This window comes from Hemicordylus capensis, chromosome 2 (genome assembly GCF_027244095.1).
Source record: "Hemicordylus capensis ecotype Gifberg chromosome 2, rHemCap1.1.pri, whole genome shotgun sequence".
Lineage (NCBI taxonomy): Eukaryota > Metazoa > Chordata > Lepidosauria > Squamata > Cordylidae > Hemicordylus > Hemicordylus capensis.
The window spans coordinates 26,081,411-26,104,538 of record NC_069658.1 but is presented as its reverse complement, the minus strand read 5'-3'; the positions used below and the strand labels follow the sequence as shown (position 1 = coordinate 26,104,538).

General features: G+C 41.7%; 1 protein-coding gene across 6 annotated transcripts in view; it reads right to left on the bottom strand.

Annotated features, from left to right (window-relative positions):
* NIPBL (NIPBL cohesin loading factor) overlaps positions 1 to 23,128 on the bottom strand; it is a 282,797-nt gene that overhangs the window by 158,294 nt on the left and 101,375 nt on the right. For all 6 annotated transcript variants that reach the window (XM_053290927.1, XM_053290922.1, XM_053290926.1 and 3 more), the window contains 3 exons: positions 3,660 to 3,803; positions 2,498 to 2,663; positions 337 to 467 (listed from right to left, as the gene is read on the bottom strand). In XM_053290927.1, the coding sequence (XP_053146902.1) occupies positions 337 to 467; positions 2,498 to 2,663; positions 3,660 to 3,723 (361 nt within the window). In that variant the 5' untranslated portion in view covers positions 3,724 to 3,803. The remainder of the gene's footprint in view (positions 1 to 336; positions 468 to 2,497; positions 2,664 to 3,659; positions 3,804 to 23,128) is intronic.

The following is a 23,128-nucleotide window of genomic DNA, read 5'->3' as shown; positions in this document are numbered from 1 at the left end:
TTAAGTGAAAGGTGTGCTCTAAACCTCAACTGTCTCTGCTTAACTACTACGAAACATGCATTTCATGTAAATGGTTCACTAGGCAATATAAAGAACAAGTGGAAAGTATTTCTTCTTGGAATGGATACACTTGTTTGAAAGGGAGCAGTCAGTCTTTGTCTAGTTAATCTGAATCAAAGGGGTATTTTAAGTCTCTATGCTGGACTGACCAGGATGTACATTATAATGTAACAAATCAAAATATCAGAATTTGAAGCATTTATATCATCTCAAAGAGTAATGTAGTTCAGCATTATTTTGCTTAGAAATAAGAATAATATGAATAAAAACTCTCACCACTTTGTACCCCATATCTGTTTTGCATGCTTTTCTCCCTGAAAACATTAGGATTCCTTGCCAAGACAGCCTGCAGCAAGACTGGTATATCTCCCTCCGGATCATCGCTGCCAAGGTTATCTTTCAATTCTCTGATATTGAAGAGAAAAACGTACAGGGGAATGGTGAATACCTTTCCAAAATACAGGAAGTTACTGAACAGATTATCTGCAAAATTATCAGTATATGCAAATGTGGAAAGGATACCTTTTTCCTTAAATGGGGACTGCTGCTAACAGTGTGGACTTAATTAAATCAAGGTGATTTAAATCGCCAAGAGAAAACCTCAATTTAAATCACAATAGTACAGATCTGATCACTGACACGTGTTAATTTACAACTCAGTAGAACAGTTACAAAATGTAGAAGGGTATACGTCAAATCCATTTTTTAAAGATAATTTGTACTAATTTAGGCTATATAATGCCTGTTTTTTATCCGATACCTTTACTCATTACCTATGTCTAGATGACCTATTTACCTAAGGGGTCTCAAAAACTAACACTTCTGTTGGTTCAAATGTCTGATACTGTAGTAGATTCCTTACTCCTAGCCTTGTACTATTTAAAATACCTACTCCTGTCAGTATGTACCCATTTGGGAAATAATGGCCATTACATGACCACCCATGAACAAGTAGTTAAGACAGTTGTTTAAAATGTTAAAATTTCACCAGAATAAATAATATGACAAGGAAAATGACTTGTTTTAACTGTGCATGCAGGAACAAAAATAGGACTACAGAGAGTACACTGCCTGCTAAAAGCTCATTGGCCCTGTCTTGGAGCATGCAGAACTGAACAACCCAGTACGTCATGGATGCCCTCCCCATACACTGGAAAAATTCATCTAAATACTGTATATCTAAAAGAACATACACAGTATGTTTCACAAAGTTAGAAGCCAAATGTGTATTATTTTGGATTGGAGATTCTGTTTTGTGAGCAACAACAAAAAAGTTGAACGTGTCTAGAGAAATTTATTTGGCTTTTTATCCTAGCCTACCCAGAAGCCTTAGTGTACCTACAATAATTTTAGGAGCCTTCATGGGGGGCGTCGAAGTTTTAGACTGGGACAAACCCAAGTCCTTCGAGCCTGCGCTTCCTCCAGCCTTAAATAGCCATGTGGTCACATGGGGCGGGGTGCAGGCGCCGAAAAGGAGCTGTGGAACTCGACACCGAGAGGCTTCCACGCAGGCGCAGAACCCATTCTAATGGATTCAACGGATCATATACCAGATTTTTGCAATTTGTAGGGGGAAAGGAGACAAGCCAGCACATCTTCACTGCTAAGAAGGAGGCAATATATCATTGTGCTATTCATTGCTTTCTCTCAAATCACCTAGATGTTAAATCATGAGAACCAATACTGTGTCATTTCCCTCAAATATCTGGCCAACTGCAGTTTTGTAACATGGCACATGGAAGCAGCCGTCTTGGAGACAGTAGTAGGCATTTCAGTGCATCTGACTGCCCACTGCGTGAAGCAGGATGCTGGACCAGATGGGCCTTTGGCGTGATTCAGCAGGGCGTTTCTTATGTACTTTTCTAACTTTCTCAGCCAAGGGTTGATAATTACATACCCCACCATCTACTGTAACTAAGTTCAAAGCACCCTTTGCTGCTTTGGGGAGGAGAATTGGTCTTGTGGTAGTGAGCATGAACTGTCCCTTTTGCTTAGCAAGATCCACCCTTAGGGGAAGGGGCATCCGCATTCTTGATACAGAAAGTCTAATATTCACTCCCTGGCATCTCTTGGTAGGGCTAGGAGAGACCCCTGCCTGAAACCTTGACAGCCAGCAGCTCCCCAGTGTAGACAATACTGAGCTAGATGGATTAATGGTCCAACTCTGTATAAGGCAGCTTTCTAGGTTTCTATGCTGCTTTGAAACTAATTTCTGGAGCACAAGATGCAATTCTGCCATTGGATACAATTTACTGCTGTCCTCAATTTTAAAAAACCCAATACTTCACATCGGTCATCCACTGGAAATAAAATTTTTAAAAATCAAAGAGTCATGTGCAACTATCCTACAGAAATACAATCTGTTTGATTTAAACAATCCAAACATGTCTGTAATTCATCTTTGGCATTTAACTGTGAATTGGCATAAAGTACATACATGTGATCCGTTGACACCTGGTTGAGGCTGTGCACAAGTTGTGAAACCAGATTTTCATCCCTACAGGCCAAAAGGCAATTCACCTCTTCTGCAATTCGTCCATTAAAAAGCAGGCTTTTTGTAGTTGTAGCAGGTAAAGGCGATGGAAGAGGCAGCTGGTTCAAAACTAATTTTAAAGAGAGGAGGATGGAAAAGTCAAATTAATGCACAAAATGTGAACTTTTAAAGAGTAATTCTTCCCCCAGTATGTCTATTGCTCTCTTCAATATAGTGTGATCTGTGGTTGAAAGGGCACCCAGGGATAGTACCCATATCACTTCTTACTGGCAAAGCCTCCCTGACTCCCAAACCAAACCCAATTTTTTTGGTATGACATTGTTTATTTTACTACTAAATGTCCTAAGCTTTACAGGCTGAGCACTTCCTTTCTGCATCAGTCAGGCTATGGATCAACCTAAAGGTAAAATATGCCATCAAATCAATTTCAACACCTCGCACCCACAGAGCCCTGTGGTTTTCTTTGATAGAATACATGAGGGAGTTACCATTGCCTCCTCCCAAGTAGTATGAGAGTAATTCATATCCTTTCAGCTTCTTCCTATATCACTGCTGCCCAATATAGGTGTTACCCATAGTCTGGGAAACATACAAGTGGGGATTTGAACCGGCAACCTTCTGCTTGTTAGTCAAGCATTTCCCTGCTGAGCCATCACCTAACTCACCCATAAAAGCAGTGAATATCAAACAGACTACCTGTTACTTCTACAGCAATGCCCTGCTGCATGTTTGGGCTTGAAGGGAAAAAACAAAACAAAGTGAGTTTTTTAAAAGTCTTCCCTCACTTCAATGATTTTAAAGTGTTGCTGCATCCAAGTCATATTTTACCATGCACTGTTATGTTCCAAGCACTTATTCAAAAATTATAGAAAGAACGTTTTCTGCCAACACACAGGTTCCTGAAAATGACAATTGTTCTTACCAAGAGGAAGACATAATCCTCCTGCCACTCTATCCATTAACACAGAAAAAGAAAAATTCATACAGTGCCAAAGGGAGTTTGCAAAGGGTGTTTTTTGTTTTGTTTTTTAAATGCTTAAAAGCATAATTCAGTATTTGGCTTCTAGAACAAACTATTGAAATAGAAATTGAGATATATACTTACGGTCTGTGAGACTAGCAATCCCTGCAAGAGTAGTGATGGGAACATGAGGCATATCCCCATTCATCCTGAAGTGCTGGGATGGTAGTGCCTACACACAGAGTTCAGTTCGGGTGCCAGCTATCATTACTTCCCATCTCCTAAGCACTGCAATAAGACAAAGATGGATTTCATTTGCAAAGAATCACAAAAGATTCTGAACTCTATGAAAACTACAGGGTTACTGAATGGTTTGGGGGTTGTTGTTTTTACACAGAAGATGAAGTGAAGTCAAGCTACAGTTTTAAAAAATTGATATAATCAACACAGGAAAAATAATCAACTCAGTCCTGTAGATAGAAATGCACATGATTAGAATAATACTTCCTTTAGTTAAATAGCTTGCCAGGCCATTAGTCAACCCACCTTGTGACTAGGGGTGTGCACGAACAGCTTGTCCCAAATTGGTTTGCCTTGAACGGGGGCCAGTTTGGAGGTCCGATCATGGACCAAACCGGGGATGGTTCAGTCCGTGATCGAACCAAGCCAGGCCCAGTTCCGGCAAACTGGTTCAGGACGAACATGCGGGGTGGCGAAAGGGCAAGCCTCAGCCAGCACAGCTGCCAGCACTAATGCTTGCCCTCCTGGCTCCCTAACCCTCTACCAAGGCAGGCAATTCGGTAAAGGAGGAGGGCTGCACCGGGAAGGTGAACAGCGGTCTGTGCCTGCCAAGGGTAAGCCGTTTTCCCCTCTCGCTGCCCCCAAGCTTAAGAACCAAGTCCCTTTACTTCTAAAGAAGAATCATCACTGGATTACCCTTTACAAGTATATCCCAACAACCTGGATGGCTTTAAGAGGGGTTTGGATAACTTCATGAACGAGAGGTCTATCAACGGCTACTAGTTGGAGGACTATAGGCCACCTCCAGCCTCAAAGGCAGGATGCCTCTGAGTACTAGTTGCAGGGGAGTAACAGCAGGAGAGAAGGCATGCCCTCAACTCCTGCCTATAGACTCCCAGTGACATCTGGTGGGCCACTGTGTGAAACAGGGTGCTGGACTAGATGGGCCTTGGGCCTGATCCAGCAGGGCTGTTCTTATCCTCTGAACTGGTTTGGCCCAGTTCAATGGTCAAACCAGACCCAGTTCCAACAGACACAGAACAGGACTGGGCCAGTTCTAATCTGGTTCATATCCGAACTGGCCAAACTGGTTCTGTGCACACCCCTACCTGTGACATAAGTGAAAGAAGAGGTCCCTTCATAAACCATGTACAATTCGCTGTGAATAATCACTATGATGAGCAAAGTATTTAAAAATCCAGGATACTTAGATTTTTAGGTGTACATATTTCAAAAATGGTTTTAAGTGAGTATATCAGACAAGGATTTCATGAGCATTTCACAAGTATACTTGCCAGGGAGCTACTGCATTTGATTACAAAACTAGGTTTGTATGTACACAATATGTGGAATTGCCCAGAGAGATCCTTTGAATCTGGAACTATGCCAAACTGTTGCTTTCAGACCATTTCATAATTTTTGACAGATGAAGCAATACCCTCAATGTTCCTAGGCATACATTAGATACAAAACTTCAACATGACACTGAAAGACTTCAACATGAATAACTGAAAGACTGGAGGAAATATTTATTTTTACTTCCATAAAAATTTAAGTCTAGTCATTTTGAGTATTTTCTGTACATTTGCAGAATGTCAAAGGAAAACATTACAAAATCAAGTCATCTGCATGGAATTTACAGCCATGTAACAGTCATTACTATTTACAAGTTAAGAACCAAAATACTACTGAGAGCAAGATTATTCTTAAACACACAAAAATATTGGGCTAAAAATAAAAGTTATTTTTTTAAAAAAATGCAAAAAATATATGAGTACCAATCCAAAAGTGTGCACATGGTAATCCTTTATATCAGGACTACAACTCCCATAATCACCAGTCACATTGGATTATGAGAGTTGTAGTATTATTATGAAAATTATGAGAGTTGTAGTACATCATCTGCATGAGGGCCAAAATTGTGCAGCCCTACTTTAAAAGGAAGGTAGTAGATCAGCTGTTTGGAAGGAAGATAACTGGGCTGAGGAACTGCATGTACAACATCTATCTGCATGCTTGAATTTCTGAGGATGGGACAATGGTGGTTTACGTGTGTTTATTAATGTACAGACCAGATGCCTGTAGGCAACTTTATAAAGGCTGGGGGGGAGCCCTATATCATACTTTGTAACAACTTTTAATAAAAGTTGGCAAAGAGGCACCTTTTAACGTGGTGATTCTCTTTATTTAGCAGGGGGAGAGTAACTGGCACTATCCACCCCTAGCACAGTACCTCCAGCGACTGTTGCTGGTGTCTATCTTATGTTTCTTTGAGTTTCTTCAAAGGACTGTGAGTCCTTTGGGGACAGGGAGCCATCTTATTTATTTATTGTTTCTCTGTGTAAACCGCCCTGAGCCATTTTTGGAAGGGCGGTATAGAAATAGGATGGATAAATAAATATGCATTCACTGTCAACTGCTGTTTAGAACACAATACAAGAATCAAAAAGTATCCTTCCATTTATGTTTCTCAGAATTCACCAAAAGCCTAAATAATGCCTGGACCATGCAACAGCAAAAGATATAATGGCAGAAATCTCTCAAATAATTCACCTTAAGGAAGTCCGACATATTGTAGTGAATTAACAGTATGTGTTAGAAGGCTCTGATGATGAAGCTAAAGCATCACAGTGCAGGCAGCTTTACAGTATAATCAGTCACCAAAGTACAAACATTTATTTTTAAAGGGTAAGGGGAAAGATGACAAAATAAAATTATACTCCACATTCTAGAAACACTGTCTGAATGGCATGGGATAAGTTCATCATGCAATACCAATTTGGTACTGTTCATATCAGTCTTGTTTATACATGAATTCCTAATTCAAGACACTAATTAGCAGCTTTAAGGACTGCTAACAAACACTGTACAGAACAATTACAACCATCAATAAAAACAACCACCTAAGAAGAATTATAATTATCCTATTTAAAAAGATAGCTGATTTTGCCCTTCTCCCTGCCTGGGGCTGCCATCTACTAGGGCACCTTCCTAAGTGCTGGATTAGAAACAATGTAAGTTATTTTAAACACACCTGCAAAGTAAAAAGAGTGGACACATGTAAAAAGTGTTTGAAACCTTCATTGTCATGAATGCTTCCTATAGTTTCTACTGTACATTTTCAGGAATGAGAAGCAAGATAACTCAACAGAAGACTCAACAGAAGACTCACAACTCTACAGTAACAATATTAACATTATTATATTCGATGTAACTGAATTGACCCAATGTGGCCATTTGTGATCCACCAGTTTTTGATATGTTTGTTCAAGCGTAAAAAGGCAGAAATTAGCTCAGTTGCCATTCAGAGAATAGAAATAGAAAAGAGCCAGCGTGCTGTAGTGGTTAGAGTGCTGGACTAGGACCGGGGAGACCCGAGTTCAAATCCCCATTCAGCCATGAGACTAGCTGGGTGACTCTGGGCCAGTCACTTTTCTCTCAGCCTAGCCTACTTCACAGGGTTGTTGTGAAAGATAAACTTAAGTATATAGTACACCGCTCTGGGCTCCTTGGAGGAAGAGCAGGATATAAATGTAATAGTAATAATAATAATAATAATAATAATAATCATTCATTTATCACTTTATAATAAGGCAACAGCTAATGGCTAATTTTGCCAATCAATCACATTTCCACCAGCCTACACTAGAGCAGGGATGTGCACAAATTCCGTTTCGGAGGGCGGGGGTTGCTTTAAATGACAGGGAAGGCACTGCCTACCTTTAGCTCCCACCCCAACACTTTCCCCCTGTCAGCACTCTCCCCAAAAGCGTGGGCTGCAGCATTCCTCCTTGCTGCCCCATTCAGCATCGGCACACAAATGGCCAATACGCACCCACGCTTTTTGGGAGAGTCCTGGTGGGTGGAAAGCTGTAGGGCTGGGATGGGCAGTTAAGAGGCACCCTCCCTACTGTTTAAAGTAACCCCACCCCTACCGTCCCAGGAGTGCACATCCCTAGCCTACAGCAGAGGGCGAGGCAAGACCTTAGAGAATACTCTAAAAGCTTAGAGGAAACTTTAACTCTGCCTACTCTTGTGTTTATAATATGTTTGCATTTTAGTGTGGCACTGCCACTTCTTGTTAGTCACCTTTGTGAATAAAAGGCAGGATATAGGTGCCTTAAATAAAATATGCAATCACATAAAGTAATACATGAGACCAAGTCACTTCTAACTTTCTATCCAGAAATCTAGATTTCACCACAAGAGGGCACATCAGATCAAAGTTACTCAAAGTTCAAATCAGAGTTCTGAGATCAAAGTTACTCTTCAGGAATTCTTAATTTATCTGTGTCAAAGTCTGAATGCAAGAGGTGAAACGAAGAAAATATTGTCATTAGTCTGAATGCTAAACACTGAATTAAAGGCAACACTAATCAACCCTCTTAGCTGATATACAATTCCAGTACAAGTGATCAGGATGCATAGTTTTAAATCAAGCAGACGGAAATAAAGTAAAAACATCCAATTAGGTTTGATTCCCATTCCTGCCTGTAGTTCATAAATTCCCTGAACAAGCGCATATACTGACTGGTTGCCAAAACAAGGCTCACACATTGATTTAAGCAAACTAGACCATTTATACTAGTTTAGAGTATTTCAAAATATTTGAATCATGCAATATATGGTGTTTGCATTACAAATTATATCTGCTGAGATGTTTAAATTAGTGGGGTTCAGTGTAACATTAACTATTTTCTTTTGGTCTCCCTCCACACATAAGGCGGATAAGGAAAAACCACTCACTTTAATACTAAATGTGCAGAATTTTACAGAAGCAGCTCCATAGGCCGAACAGCATTTTCCCATCAGACAGAAACTTAATGTCTTTGCTGCTTGCTTAGCAGACTTATCCATAAATTTGTCACAATAATACAAGATTGTTGTCTCACTCTTAGTGCCTGATGTTTCCCATTGTCCTGTCTTATACAGAAAAGCAGGCTTTCGTTCTATTTATTCAGCAGACAATCATGGTTTCAGCTTTTTAACAACTGTGAGTATAGATGTAACATTTTTCATTTTAAAAATGTTTTTTTAAAGATAACTTTTAAAAAACAAGATTCAGATTTTTTAAAAAACACATTTTTATCCATCCTACATGAATTATCTAATGCAAAGGAACTAATATTTATTTCATCCATGTTCTCTTATATTTTTAATATATAATTAAAATATATATAATTAATAATATATAATTAAATTAAAAGAAAAAATGCTGTTCTCATGTAAATTTTAATTATCAATTTAGGTTAATTTTAAAACATTCACTATCTATATCTATATCTGTCTGCATTATGTTTACATATAATACAGAACATTTTGCCAGAAAAGTTCCAAGTTGCAAATTTTTCACTATTTTGTTTACATGGATAAACAGCACATGTGGGGCTGTTTTCTAAAATGTAAAATAGCTACATTTCTTTAAAAAGGCATTGCTTGATAAAATGAATTAACATAATAAATGCATGCAATACCAGTCAAACTGAGAAGTTTCAAAGCTGTAATTAACCTTTTTCAGAGAACTATGTTTCTTTTATGTTCCATCCACGTATGCATACACCACATGGAGAGCAATTAAGATTATAGCTGCCTGTCTGACTTCTTAACATTTGTGTATTCTCTAGTCCCCTCAATCAACACATACTCATCCTATTCTCATCTAATGCTGAACACAGAGCTCAGGGACAGAGACAATTAGGGATGTGCACGGAACCACGGGGGCGTGGTCCGGCACTGGGGGGAGTGTGTCTTTATGGACGGGGGGGGTAGTACTTCCCCCGCCGCTCTTCCCCCTCCGGCGCTGGACTTTTCTAAATTGTTCTTGGGGCGGCAGAGTTCCTCCCTGCCGCCCCTGCCCCCGTCATCTTGGAAGTTAACAAGCAGAAAAAGGTGGCGCCATGCATGCACCCATTGCGGCGCGCCCGTCGCCGCCACGCACGCCGCATACGTCACAATGACGTATGCAGCGCGCGCCAGTGGCAACAACAACGGGCACATGCATGGCACCAGCTTTTTCTGCTTGTTAACTTCCAAGACAATGACAGGGCGGGGGGGCAGGGGCGGCAGGGAGGAACACTGCCGCCCCAAGAACATTTTAGAAAAGTCCAGCAGCGGGGGGGGGGGGGGTAGAGCAGCGGGGGGGTTCTATTTGGCAGGATACCTCCCTGCTACCCCTTCCCCCCCACGCGCACATGCAAAAGGCTTCTTGAAGACTTTTGCAGCCAAGCAGGGAAAGGGGTGGCAGGGAGGCATTCTGCCACCCCAATTACTGACAAAAATATGTGTGCCGGAGGGAGGAAAGCGGCGAGAGGGGTAAGTAAACCCTCCCCCGCCCTTAAAGAAACCCCCACCCCAGTGCCGGACCGCAGCTCTGCGGTTCCGTCCGCACCTCTGGTCTATCTAGCTTAGTATTGTCTTCACTGACTGGCAGCAGCTTCTCCAAGGTTCGGACCAGCAACCTCTTGCTCCCTAGGCAAATTACTCCCCTGCTGCACCATTAGGTGGCTAGTTCCTTGAGTATGCTACAATTATTATTGTTTGGTTGGTGATTAAAATTTTAAGAAAAACACAAACTGCATTAAAAGATATGCATGCAACTGAATTGTCCTGTCAGTTATTTTAGTTGGAATACTCTTTCTTTTTTCTGCGACTCTTGTGCTATGATTGTAATGGAGGGTGCTCTGTTCCTTTTGGTTACCAGTAAGATCTGTCTGGAGCTTCCCATAACCGTCTTAGGTTTAACCTGTTAATATTGCGTTGCAATTTGTGTGATTTACTTCGTTGAGTTTCTGCAAGTATGTATGTTTATGCGTGTATGTATGTTTTATTATGCATTGGTCTATGACCGCTATAAAGTATCTGTTTAATTCATCTGAACATAGCATTTAACCCCCATTAAGCCTGTGGTGTTTTTTTCTTCCTTACAACACATTACAGTTCAAATTATTTGGCTACTGAAAGACTTCTGTAAAATTAATATAGCATGTTTAGTTTTCTAAATATGTCAAACATGCTAGATCACTTCCCAACTGATTTAAGCCACTGGAAATCTTTCATTCAAAAACTGTCAGAAACCCACAGCAATCAGACCTGCACAGAACTACCATTACACATAATGCAGCCCTAAACCTTAATGAGAACTGGGCTTCCACCCTTGCCGTGGTAAGTGGGCTACTGCTCTTTGGTGAGAAGTGAGCCCAGCTTTCCTCCCAACTTTGGAGTTAGAGAGGATCAGTGGGGATCATCCCCACTGCTGTGCAATGCTTCCTGTTCACTCCCTAGATTTCAGATTACAAAAAGACTGGTAATGGTTTGGTCATTGTGTTGCAATGTTGTATCTTGGTTGCGCAGGGCCAAATCAGCAAGCTTGTTACTCTCTTTTCTGCTCTGAAGCAGGGCCAGGTAGGTGAGGGGCAGGGGCGGAAGCTTCCTTGACCCCTTCTCAGTAACAGTGCCCAGAACATCGCCAAAGAAACAAGCCCAATGCTTTCTTCTCCTGCTCTAGAGCAGGAAAAGGGAGATGATCTTTGGCCAGGTTTGGTGGAGGCCATCTAAATGTCTCAGCTGAACACAGAAAAGGCAAGCCCTATGCTTTTCGCTCCAGAAGGGGAAAGCAGGGGGAGAGCTTCGTAAGCTGCACTTTTTTTCCAGGGGCAGGTAATCAAACTTGTGGCAATTGTGGAATGCTGACTAGAACTGTGTGTCAGGACCACACAATCCCCATCCCTGCCCACTGCAACAAGTGAATCAACTTCATGTGAATCAACTTCATCCCCTCCTACCCTAGCAAGTTGACCCTTACTAGCACAAACCCATTAACCCTGGCTAGCACTTGTGACCCAATCTCGAGTTCAGGGCCAGCACTACACTGTATCTGCAACCTCCACCACCACAACTACTACTACTACACTGCTTTTCAACCAAACACTTCTGAAAGTGGTTTACATAGAAAAATAATAAGATGACTCCCTGTCCCCAAAGTCTAAAAAGAAATACAAGGCAGACACCAGTAGCAGCCACTGGAGTGGTGCTGTGCTGGGGCTGAACTAGCTGTTCTAACGCCTGCCTGACAGAAAGAGAATTATCACTTTGAAAGGTGCCTCTTTGCCCAGTTAGCTTGAACATTCACTCAAACAACAGTAGGGAAAAGTAGGCCCTGAGGAGAACAGTTTTAAGTTGTCAAACCGCAGCAAGGTTTTAAACTGTTAATATGTAGCTGTGTGGGTTTGTTTACAGTTGGGAGCAGTAAAGCTCTCTTGTGTGTAACTGACATGGCATTGCTAAGTTCTTAAACATATTTCTATACCGCTTTTCAGCAACAAGTTCTTAACACACTTTGCCGAACAAAAAGTATAAGAAAATTGTTCCCTGTCCAAAAAAAGCTAACAACACTCACTCACAATACAATGTACTATGGCTGGGTTGTGGTCGAAGACTACCAGTAGAACTTCAGTATTTAATACTGCCCAGACATATGCAGGCTACCCAAAAGTGATCTGTCAGGTGCAGCACATTCTGTTGAGCAATACTGGACATAGTGGTCAAGCCAATGAGAATGAGGATAGAAATGTGGTCAGTTTGGATTGGTCAAGGATCTGGAAGAGTTCTCAAGGGCTACAGCATATACGGCCAAATAAAGGGAACTGCAGGGCACTACATAGGAGGAGGTCTTTGTGGGACTCTGAAGGAGAAAGAAGTGTGAAAAGACGCTAGAAGATAAAGGAGGAGGAGCACTGTTTCAGACAAGGATTTGGAAAGGCAAGAATACAGCATAGGAAACAAAAGGTGGGAAGGTACTAGAGGAAGGCTGGAGATCCATGGCACTCTTCCAAAGGGAGTTTCCTATAGAGAGCTGACTCACTACTTTATAAATTGCTTCTGCCCACCTCATGCTAGTGTTCAACCCAGAGGAAGACTGCGAACACCTTGCCTGAGCCTGCACTCCAACCAACAGAAAGGAGCCTTCACAGTTCAGACCTAAAGTCTATGCAGCAGCAGGAGGCTCGAGTTCCATAGCAACAGCAGAGGCTGGTAGAAAGCTTAGGTTGCATAACAACTCTTCAAAGCCCGAAAAGTCAAAAATGTCAGTAAAGAACCTGTTGGATGTGAGCAGTAAGTTACCACTAAGAAGGAGACTGGGGGGGGGGGGCGCTAGTCCAGGTTCATAGCCACACTCTTCCAGAACCCAGTAACACCTTTTGGTCGAGTACTCCTGAAATACCTTAAGACTATTTCACTATGCAAAAACATCACAGTAACTGGTTGGTTGACTGGTATCTTCTGTAATTCTTTCCTTTACATAAAAGCTTTTTCCTATCAACCAAAGGTAAAGCAGTTTTGATAAGAGTTCATAATTGAGAGGTTAAAAGGTTTACTGGTGGCAGCAGGGACACATTTTGGAAGTGGTAAAAGGGCATCCTTCACATGCAGCATTTACAGTGTGAGATCGCCATTTACAGAGATAGAATATTTCACGCACACACTTTAGCGTGTCACAAAGGTCTACTCTCCTTAGAGACTAAATTTATTGCCAAGAACAATCCTGTGAGACAGGTGGTGTGATTTGGAGCAGGTTTTTTCCTACAAAATGCATCTAATCCTCTGAGTGGGAGAGCTGGGAATTATCCTCTTGGTAAGAGCATGTAAAGCTTGTTTTTCATATGTTTGGACAGGGGTAACTTGAGATGTTTTATAGACTATTTAACATATTGAAGTTGACCAGAGATGTTTGAGGTAGCAGTCTGGCATTTCTAATGGTAATTGCTTTAGTTGGCCTTTTCTTTATAAGCAGTTTAATTCTTGGCACTTGATTTAGTTTTTTAATCAGAATGCTATAAGGAGTCAGGATGTATAGGGAGACGAACATATGGAAATGCAAGCCAGTTACTTCCTCCTTGGCCCAAATTAAGGAGATCTTTCTTAAAGTTTTCCATCAATGGTACCTGACCCCAGGAAAATTAGCACACATCCATAAAGACTGTTCTCCGCTTTGCTGGAGTGGTTGTGGGATGAAGGGAACCTACCTTCATCTTTGGTAGACCTGGCCCAGGGTCTTACACTTTTAGACAGAGGTATTCACAGAGATGAGTAAAATCAGGATGTATAGGGAGACATATCAGGACACGGACATGCTGCTGTTTAGGTCATTTCATCATCGGGGGAGATCTGGTGATAGAGAATCTGGTGGTAGTTGCAGGGGACCAACAGCAGGAGAGAGGGCATGCCCTCACCTCTTGCCTGTGGGCTTCTCAGACACATCTGGTAGGCCACTGTGTGAAACAGAATGCTGGACTAGATAGGCCTTGGGACTGATCCAGCAGGGCTGTTCTTAAGGGATGGTAATGCAACCCAGGAGAAGGGACAGCGAATCAGGCATGTATGCGCTATTATCTCCCCTCCAGCCAAGATGACCTAGGTAGCTATATCAGTGATGTGTCAAGCCTGAAAATACATCTGCCAGATTGATGAAGAGAAAATACATCTGCCACCAAGGACTTAAAGAGTCCTGGATCTGCATTCTACCTTGGCTTGCATAACAGAAATCTGGTTGAAGAGTGGGGCAGAAGAGAAGAGACCTCTTCCAGATTTGTCCACCAGGAGCCTTGGCTTGATGGGCAGGGACATGGGATAGCTGTCATCTACTGGGATTTCAGTTCCTTATCCAGTTACTGAGTAAAGCAGCTGCCAAACTTCAAGTGTTTATACATAATGTGGGGTTCATACTAAGAACACTTTTATTTGCCTTAGGAACATAGGAAGCTGCCATATATCAAGTCAGACCATAGGTCCATCTAGCTCAGTATTGTCTACACAGACTGGCAACGGCTTCTCAAAGGTTGCAGGCAGAAATCTCTCTCAGTCCTATCTTGGAGGTGCCAGGGAAGGAACTTGGAACCTAGATGCTCTTCTCAGAGAGGCTCCATCCCCTAAGGGGAATATCTTACAGTGCTCACACTTCTAGTCTCCCTTTCATATGCAACCAGGACGGACCCTGCTTAGCTATGGGGACACGTCATGCTTGCTACCACAAGACCAGCTCTCTCTCCTGTAATCAGTTACATTGATTAAAGAAGGAAAGAAGGGAAAGAAGGAAGGGCGAGCAACGGGCCCAAGCCTGTCAGTGACCTGAAGGGAATGAGAGGCCATGACAGTGCCTATTGGCAGCAAGGAAGGGCCCAGTCAACCACTGCTGCTGTTTGGGGCTACCGAAGCCATTGGTGGAGGGAGAGAGGCAGGCAAAGGATAGGCCCAGGCCTGTCAGCAGCCTGAGGGGAACGAGCAGCCATGGCGGTGGCAGCAGTGAGGAAGGGCTCAATCGACTGCTGTTGCTGCTGTCCTGTGGGGAGGAGCAGGGCTTGGGTGAGGTTGGGGATGTCTCTGGGGATAGGAGGCTGCAACTGCAAAAAGAGCCAGTGTAGTGTAGTGGCTAGAGTGATGGACTAGGACCAGGGAGACCCGAGTTCAAATCCCCATTCAGCCATGAGACTAGCTGGGTGACTCTGGGCCAGTCGCTTCTCTCTCAGCCTAACCTACTTCACAGGGTTTTTGTGAGGAGAAACCTAAGTATATAGTACACCGCTCTGGGCTCCTTGGAGGAAGAGCGGGATATAAAATGTAAAATTAAATAATTAAATTAAATTAAATTAAATTAAATTAAACTTGGCCAATAGACGCCAGCAGTGTTGCAGCCATGACCAAGAGGGGTTGGGGGATGGAATAAAGGGATGGAGGAGTGACTAAGAGGGGTGAGGGGGATGGAAGCAACAGGATGGAGGAGGACAAACAGGAGTGTGGCTTAGGTGAGGGTGGAGAGATCTCTGAGGTGAGGGGAGCTGTGAGGAGGGGAGGTGTGAGGAGGGGGGCTCTGGGGTGAGGGGAGCAATCAAGTACTAGCACGCAGATGCTCTGCATGGGTTAAGCTAGTCTATTGTATAAGGTGCCCCAAGTTTTTAGTATAATTATGAGAAATGAGAAAACACAGTTCTCCCTGCTACATTAGTCAATGCACAAATAATAACTGGATACCGACATTAATCTGTCCTCTTAGTGGTCAAATATGATGGTTAAATAAGGTATTTACATGTTAAGACTAGATTCTCCAGGTTTTTCCAAAGTACTTTTAAAAAGCTATTTATAACTGTATTTACTTTACAGTAATATAGATAAGCTTTATTAGGGTCTTTGACCAGTACAGAAGCAAGCAGAAAAACATAATATCATACCCATACAGCATAGCAACAATACAGCTTTACGAATACACAGTGGCATGATAAATTATTCTACTACAGTGGTCATTAGTTGTTGGCGTATATTCATTGCTATTTATTTACTTTATAGGATTTTCATAAATTTGAAAATGATCACACACAAGTACTAAAGAGTTAGAGTTTTCTTCTCAAACTTCAGAACTAAAAGAATGAGAATTTTCCCCTAATGTTTCTTTCTTAGATTTACATACCCAGGCAATTTGCCAGGTACAAGAAAATACACACAGAGAGACACATGTATAAAGCCTACATTCCACCATACTAATAAGCTCCTTCTAATATTTAAGAACTTATTGTAAGCTTCTTCACAGAGCATTTAATGACAACTCAGGGACCCTGTTTTCATACTAAAGGTGCTGCTTAGATCAAAGCAAACTTTTTTTGTTATTTTTAACCATGATATAAAAGAGTACATTCACAAATGTATAATTCTGATATGTCAAGCTGCATCTTAACAGTGATTTCAAATGCACATTTTCTACCAATAATATTGTATCTTGGTTAGTTTCTGTACAATCCAAGATATATCCCACCATTAGAATACAGCTTCTGAAGTCAAGAACTTAAACACAAAGATTCATAGTGGTGTTTAAAACCAATGCCAAGTATTTTACATAGGCCAGATATTTTTAGTTAACACAAAACAGTCTATTTCTGGGCTCCGGAAACTACCTTCCCTTCCAGATAGGTTAACTTCTGTTTTAGGAGAGACTACATAAGTTTAGCCACTTTCTTTGCTTACAGTATTAAGCATACTTGGAAATAAACTCAATTGAACTCTGCAGGTCTTAATTTGGAATAAACATGCTTAGAACCAGTCTGTAAATATACGAAATTCATACACAACAGGAGTTCTCAATTCAAGTCATGAATGGGGCAGAGAAGGACTACAGACAAATCTGAAATCCCAATAAAGCATTAGTTTGAAATACACAACAGTTGTCCCAAAAATACAGCTGCTGTTCTTATCAGTCTATCGTGCCTCTTCACCTCACCTTTTCCTACTAAATATGGTTTGTCTTACCATGTAAACACAGAAATGAGCAAAAGCTAAGAAGCACAGCATCTATTTTGAAAACCGAAGGCCTGAGTTTCAATTCTTGACATCTCCTGCTAAAACCACCCAGAGACTAAAGTTTGGGGTGGTGTACAAATATAATGGGTGAGGTGAGGTGAGGTGAGGTGAGGTGAAGTGAAGTGAGCAAGACTTGGAAAGGCTACTTCCTGAGACCTAGAACTGCTGTCAGTCAGAATAGGCAGGATTGGGCTAGATGGACCAATGGTCTGTCAGAGTAGATGGTACTGGGAAAGTTATAGAAGAAATATTTAGATGTAGTCAAGTAATGAACAGCCTTGAAGGAAGGCATGAAGATGGGAACAGGGGAGATGGGCTTCTGGAATTTTCTGCTTCCATAAGCAAATGATTCCTCAAATTTATTGGTTCTGGAAGTTGTCCGATACCAGAAGCAGCAGACAATTTTCCTGCCAATGAGACTGGCTGGTGTACATATGTATGCACACACATACACAAACAAACAAACAAACAAACAGGTAATAAATACATTTAAGACAGAAACACAAGAATTCCATATACAAAGCAAAATTGATGGCAAGATGATGTTAACCACTAACCTTGGATAGATTTTTAGAAAAAGAATTAGACCCATCCATGAAGGATAAATTTATCTAGCTAGGATAGTTAAAATGGAATCAGTATGTTCAGAGGCAGCAAAACTGGAAAGTGTTAGGGACAAGCAAAGGATGGCCATTATCATCATCATCATCATCATCCCCAGTTGCAAGTTCCCAGAAACTTCCAGCTGGCCACCACTAGAGAGAGAATGCTGGACAAAATTGAATTTTGGGACAAACAAAGCTATTAAAGCGAAAAGAAAAGAAAAATGCAACCCAGAGATTCTCAGTGCCTCTCAGGTATGCAAAACCTTGTGCCCAATTCAGAAGAAACAGATCAAAGGAGAGAAGATCTAAGTATGAGGAGCTTACTTGACCTAAAATGATGTCTGAAGTCTCAAAAAGACAACACCTGGTACACTGTGAGAAAGATAAATCCTTCATTAGATTCCAATAATGGTATGTATTTACTTCTATTTATTTTTACATTTATATCCTGCTCTTCCTCAAAGGAGACCAGAGCAGTGTACAGGGTTATGTTTATCCTCACAACAACCCTATAAGGTAGGCTAGGCTGAGAGACACAAGACTGGCCCAGAGTCACCCAGTGAGCTTCATGGCTGAATGGGGATGTGAGCTTCATGGCTGAATCGGGATTTGAACTCAGGTCTTCCCGGTTCTAGTCCAACACTCTAACCACTGTGCCATGCTGACTCTTGTTTTGCCCTTTTAAACAGGGTTAATGCTTTGTTAAGTTTACACAGAAAGACAGTTGATTCACATAGGAATTAGCACCATCATCACCATCCATGAACAATATGTTATGTAATCACAATATTCATTGATGAAAAAATAATTTAGCAAAATTCAAAGTTTATGGAAATCCAATGAATCAGCCAAAGTACAACCAGGATACAAGCCGCCGCCGCTGCTATTCCCCCCCAGCAGTGAGAGTGCCGCCGCCGCCGCCGCCCCCCCGGCAGTGAGAGTGCCGCCGCCGCCGCTGCTATTCCCCCCCGGCAGTGAGAGTGCCGCCGCCGCCGCTATTCCCCCCCGGCAGTGAGAGTGCCGCCGCCGCCGCCGCTATTCCCCCCCGGCAGTGAGAGTGCCGCCGCCGCCGCTATTCCCCCCCGGCAGTGAGAGTGCCGCCGCCGCCGCTATTCCCCCCGGCAGTGAGAGTGCCGCCGCCGCCATTCCCCCCGGCAGTGAGAGTGCCGCTACGGATGTCGAGTAGTTCGTAAGTCGAGGGACCACTGTATAACTAAGAGCATACAAGCAATACAAAACTTATCAAATGCAGTTGGAGAAATAACTTCCTGTCTGAAGGGGCAGTGTTCACTAGATAAAGAAATCCACAGACAGCTGTCATCCTTCAAAGCTTTCTTAACAACAAATAGTTTGCAGGGCACTCCAAAGTCACGCTAGTGGTGAGGTGGGGTGTGGGGAGAGAGAAGCAGAATATAAATAAAATCATGTAAGGTATTTGTGCAACAATCATGAGTGACCTGCACTTTTTCATAACACTGCACACATGAGACTTGTTTCATCCTAAATTCTGTCAAATTTAAGAATGAAAAAAAGTTACCAATATACTTCATCTTTGTCTAGATCAAATGGGACAGGCTAATTCAGACAACAAACACAGGAAGAAAAAAGATCTCTATCTTTGAATACTTACAACAAAAAGGAAGATTAGATACAGAAATGTTACTGCATTTTATTATCCTTTTACACAGAATCCTAGTTCAACTACAAAAAGCAAAGACAACAGCAAGTTGTTACAAAATGTGTTTTGCCTTCAGAACTTAAAATAACCCAATGAAAGAACAATGGCATCTCGCAGCAAGTGCTTCCATCTTAAGCCACATGCAGCCAATCAGTTCACAGTGATGTACCTCAACTCATCATAACTAGGTCAAAGTCACCTCAGACAGATGGGTTATTACTTGGAGGCGATAATGAGACTTTCTATCATTACTATTATTTAACAGCAAAATATGTAATGAGTGCTTAATAGAATACCGCCTAGGAGCTTAAGGATAGGAGCATAGGAAGTTGCCATATACTAAGTCAGAAATTAGTCCATCTAGCTCAAATATTATATTGTCCTCACAGATTGGAAGCAGCTTCTCCCAGGTTTTATTTATTCATCCATCCATCATATTTATATACTGCCTGATTACTGTAATACACTCTACATGGGGCCACCTCTGTACATATTCCAGAAACTACCATTGCTACAGAATGCGATAGCCAGACTGGTCTCCACAACAACCAAAAGAGATCATAAAACACCAATTTTAAAGGAACTGCTCTGGCTGCTGATCTGTTTCCAAGCAAAATACAAAGTGCTGATTATTACCTATAAACACCTCAACGGCTTGGGTCCAGGGAGAGGTACTTAAGAGTGCTGCCTTTGTCATGAATTATGTTGCCTATTAAGCTTATCTGGAGAGAGGTCTGGTTACGGTTGCCACTGGCTCATCTGGCGACTCAGGACTGGGCCTTCTCTGTGGCTGCCTGAGGCTTTGGAATATGTTCCCTATCAAAATAAGAGCATCTCCATCTCTGTTTGGTTTTAGGAAGACCCTCAAGACACACCTGTTTTCTCAGGCTTTAAAAAGAAATTAATTTTAAACTGATTTTATCACATGAAATTGTTAACTCTTTATTCTGTGAAATAGTTTTAATTATTTTTAAAACTTTATGCGTGTATCTTTAGGTGGTGTACACAATTTTTAAAACAAATATAAAACAGACGTGCGCATGCGCAAAAGGCTTTCTGAAGCTTTTGCTGCAGAGGGGGAAAGGGCGGCAGGGAGGTACCCTGCCACCTCAGATGCTTCCAAAAATACATGCGCTGGTGGGGGGAAAGTGGTGGGAGGAGTAAGTATACCCTCCCCCGCCCTTAAAGGAACACCCACCCCAGTGCCAGACCACAGCTCCGCGGTTCCGTGCACATCCCGACAGAGCAGCAGTCTCCAAGCAACACCATCTGGAATCTACAAGAGAAGTAGGGACGGAACCATTGTAAAACAGTGCCACCCAAACCCACCGCCCTCAGGCGATGTGGAAGGATACCATGGTCGATGGTATCAAAAGACGCAGAGAGATCCAAATGGATCAAGTAGAGTCATACTGCCTCTGTCACTAGCCAACTGGAGACCATCCTTCAGGCCAACCAAGGCAGTTCTCAACCCCATAGCCCACTCAAAAACCAGTTTGAAATTGGTCTAGATGATCTGCATAATCCAAAACTGCCTGGAGCTGAGAGGCAACCACCTGCTCAATAACCTTGCCCAACCAAGAAAGTTAGAAACAGGTCTGTAATTCACTCTCTGAGAGATCCAATGCAGGTTTCTTCAAATAAGGTCTAATAATAGCCTCCTTAAGACAAGGCAGCATCCTGCCTTCCCTGAGAGAAGCATTTAGAATATTTGCCAGACCCTGTCTGATCATACAACTACCAGATAAAATAAGCCAAGTTGGCAAGGATCATGAGAACAGTTTGTAGCAAGTTGCTGGGCACCTCCACAGTAGACTCTGCAGCAACTGTGGGATCTAGTTCGGCTCGGATATGAGAGATTTTATCTGCAAGTAAGTCATTGAAGATGTCACAGGTAGCAGGAAGGAATCTCTCTCAGTCTTATCTTGGAGATACAGGGAGGGAACTTGGAACCTCCTACATGCAAGCATGCAAGTACTCTTCCCAAAACAGCCCCATCTCCTAAGTCTTACAATGCTGACACATGTAGTCTCCCATTCAAATGCAAACCAGGGTTGACTCTGCTTAGCAAAGGGGACAATTCATGCTTGCTACCACAAGACTACCTCTCCTCTTCAGGTTTGATAGAATTAATAATAATAGTGCAAAAACTGTGGCAGACAGACTTTGCAGGCGATTGAAAATTATGAATAAAAATTTAAAGGGAGGAACAAGGGAGAATGGCCGATCCAAACACAGAAAGTATGGTGTGAGTGGATGAAGCACAGAAACGAGGCAAAGTGCGCTGAGGAAGCAAGAAGTAGTTAAACAATTTCCATGTTATACCACAATCTCCATAACTGATTACTTTAAAATACTTATGGTTGCAGTCAGATGCACAAAAATCTCACGTGGATCTTCAGGCCTCAAGGAGGTGCTTTAAACCTTTAATGTTAAGTATCCTTGTGGATGAGGCCATATAATACTTCTTACATAGGAGATATGAACAGCTTCTTTTCACTATAGCAGATTTCAAACAAATCATAGCTAGAAGAATGATTGACCAGAACTTTACTGCAAGTGCTAATTAGAAAATTCAGCAATGCCCTCTGGTGGTCACTCAGGGAGAGCAGCCTAGTATGCATATCAAATAAAGGTACGTATGTATATATAAAACCAAAGTATACATAGACATATTTGTTAAGAGAAAAAAAGAGGAAGAATAATTTTTGGCAGATACTGGTAAATGCTGAAACACTATTTGTTTCAAGACTCTTAGTCCTATTCAATTAAGAATGACAGTTGCAACATTAAAAGCAATAGAAAGTTCACATGTGATACCAGCCCTTCAAACGTTTTCAAATATACAAATCAGTAGACTGAAACGAATAGTACCATGAATATAGCTTCAAACTGTACCTAATTACAAAATATTTAGATGTAGCCAAATAATGAACTGTATGAAAAAACTATATACTACTACTACTACTACTACCACTACTACTACGATGACGACGGATATTTATATACTGGTCTTCAAAAAAATTCTCAAAGAGCTTTACATAGAAAAATAAATAATACATAAATAAGATGCTCCCCTGTCCCCAAAGGGCTCACAATAAAAAATGAAACAAAAGGTAGACACCAGCAACAGCCATTGGAGGAATGCTGTGCCGGTATTAGGGCCAGTTGCTCTCCCCCTGCTAAATATAAGATAATCACCACTCTGAAAATATGTCTCTTTGCTCTGTTAGCAAGGGTTAACTGCCCTTTCTACAAAAGCCATGTTCCCAGTTGATAAAACAGTGTATTTTGAAATAATGTGTACAATGTAAAATCATCCAGCTATGTAGTGGAAGTTTGTATACAAAGAGAAAATATAGCTCATTGATGTTTTTAGAATGTAGTGCAAGAATTCCATTATTCCAGAAAGGTACATACTGTATCTCTACCAAAGGATTCAAAATATGCATTTGCCCTGTGAGGATATATGTTTATTTTTTTCACCGTAATCAGAGTCAATCCTCTAAGCTAGGGTATTCCCAGCATGCCTCATGGATAAACAGGAAGTTAATACAGCCAAAATTTCCTGTTTGGTGTAGGCAGAGCCCTGATCCCCAGTTCCTTTTCCTGTATGCCTCAGGATAGCATCTGAGAGAGAGAGCTCAATTCTATTCACCTTTTCTCCACCTTATTTTCCTTTTTTCTTTATACAAAAACTTACCTTTTACCCCTCCTTTCCTCAACCCCCCTTTCAATTTGGTCTTATT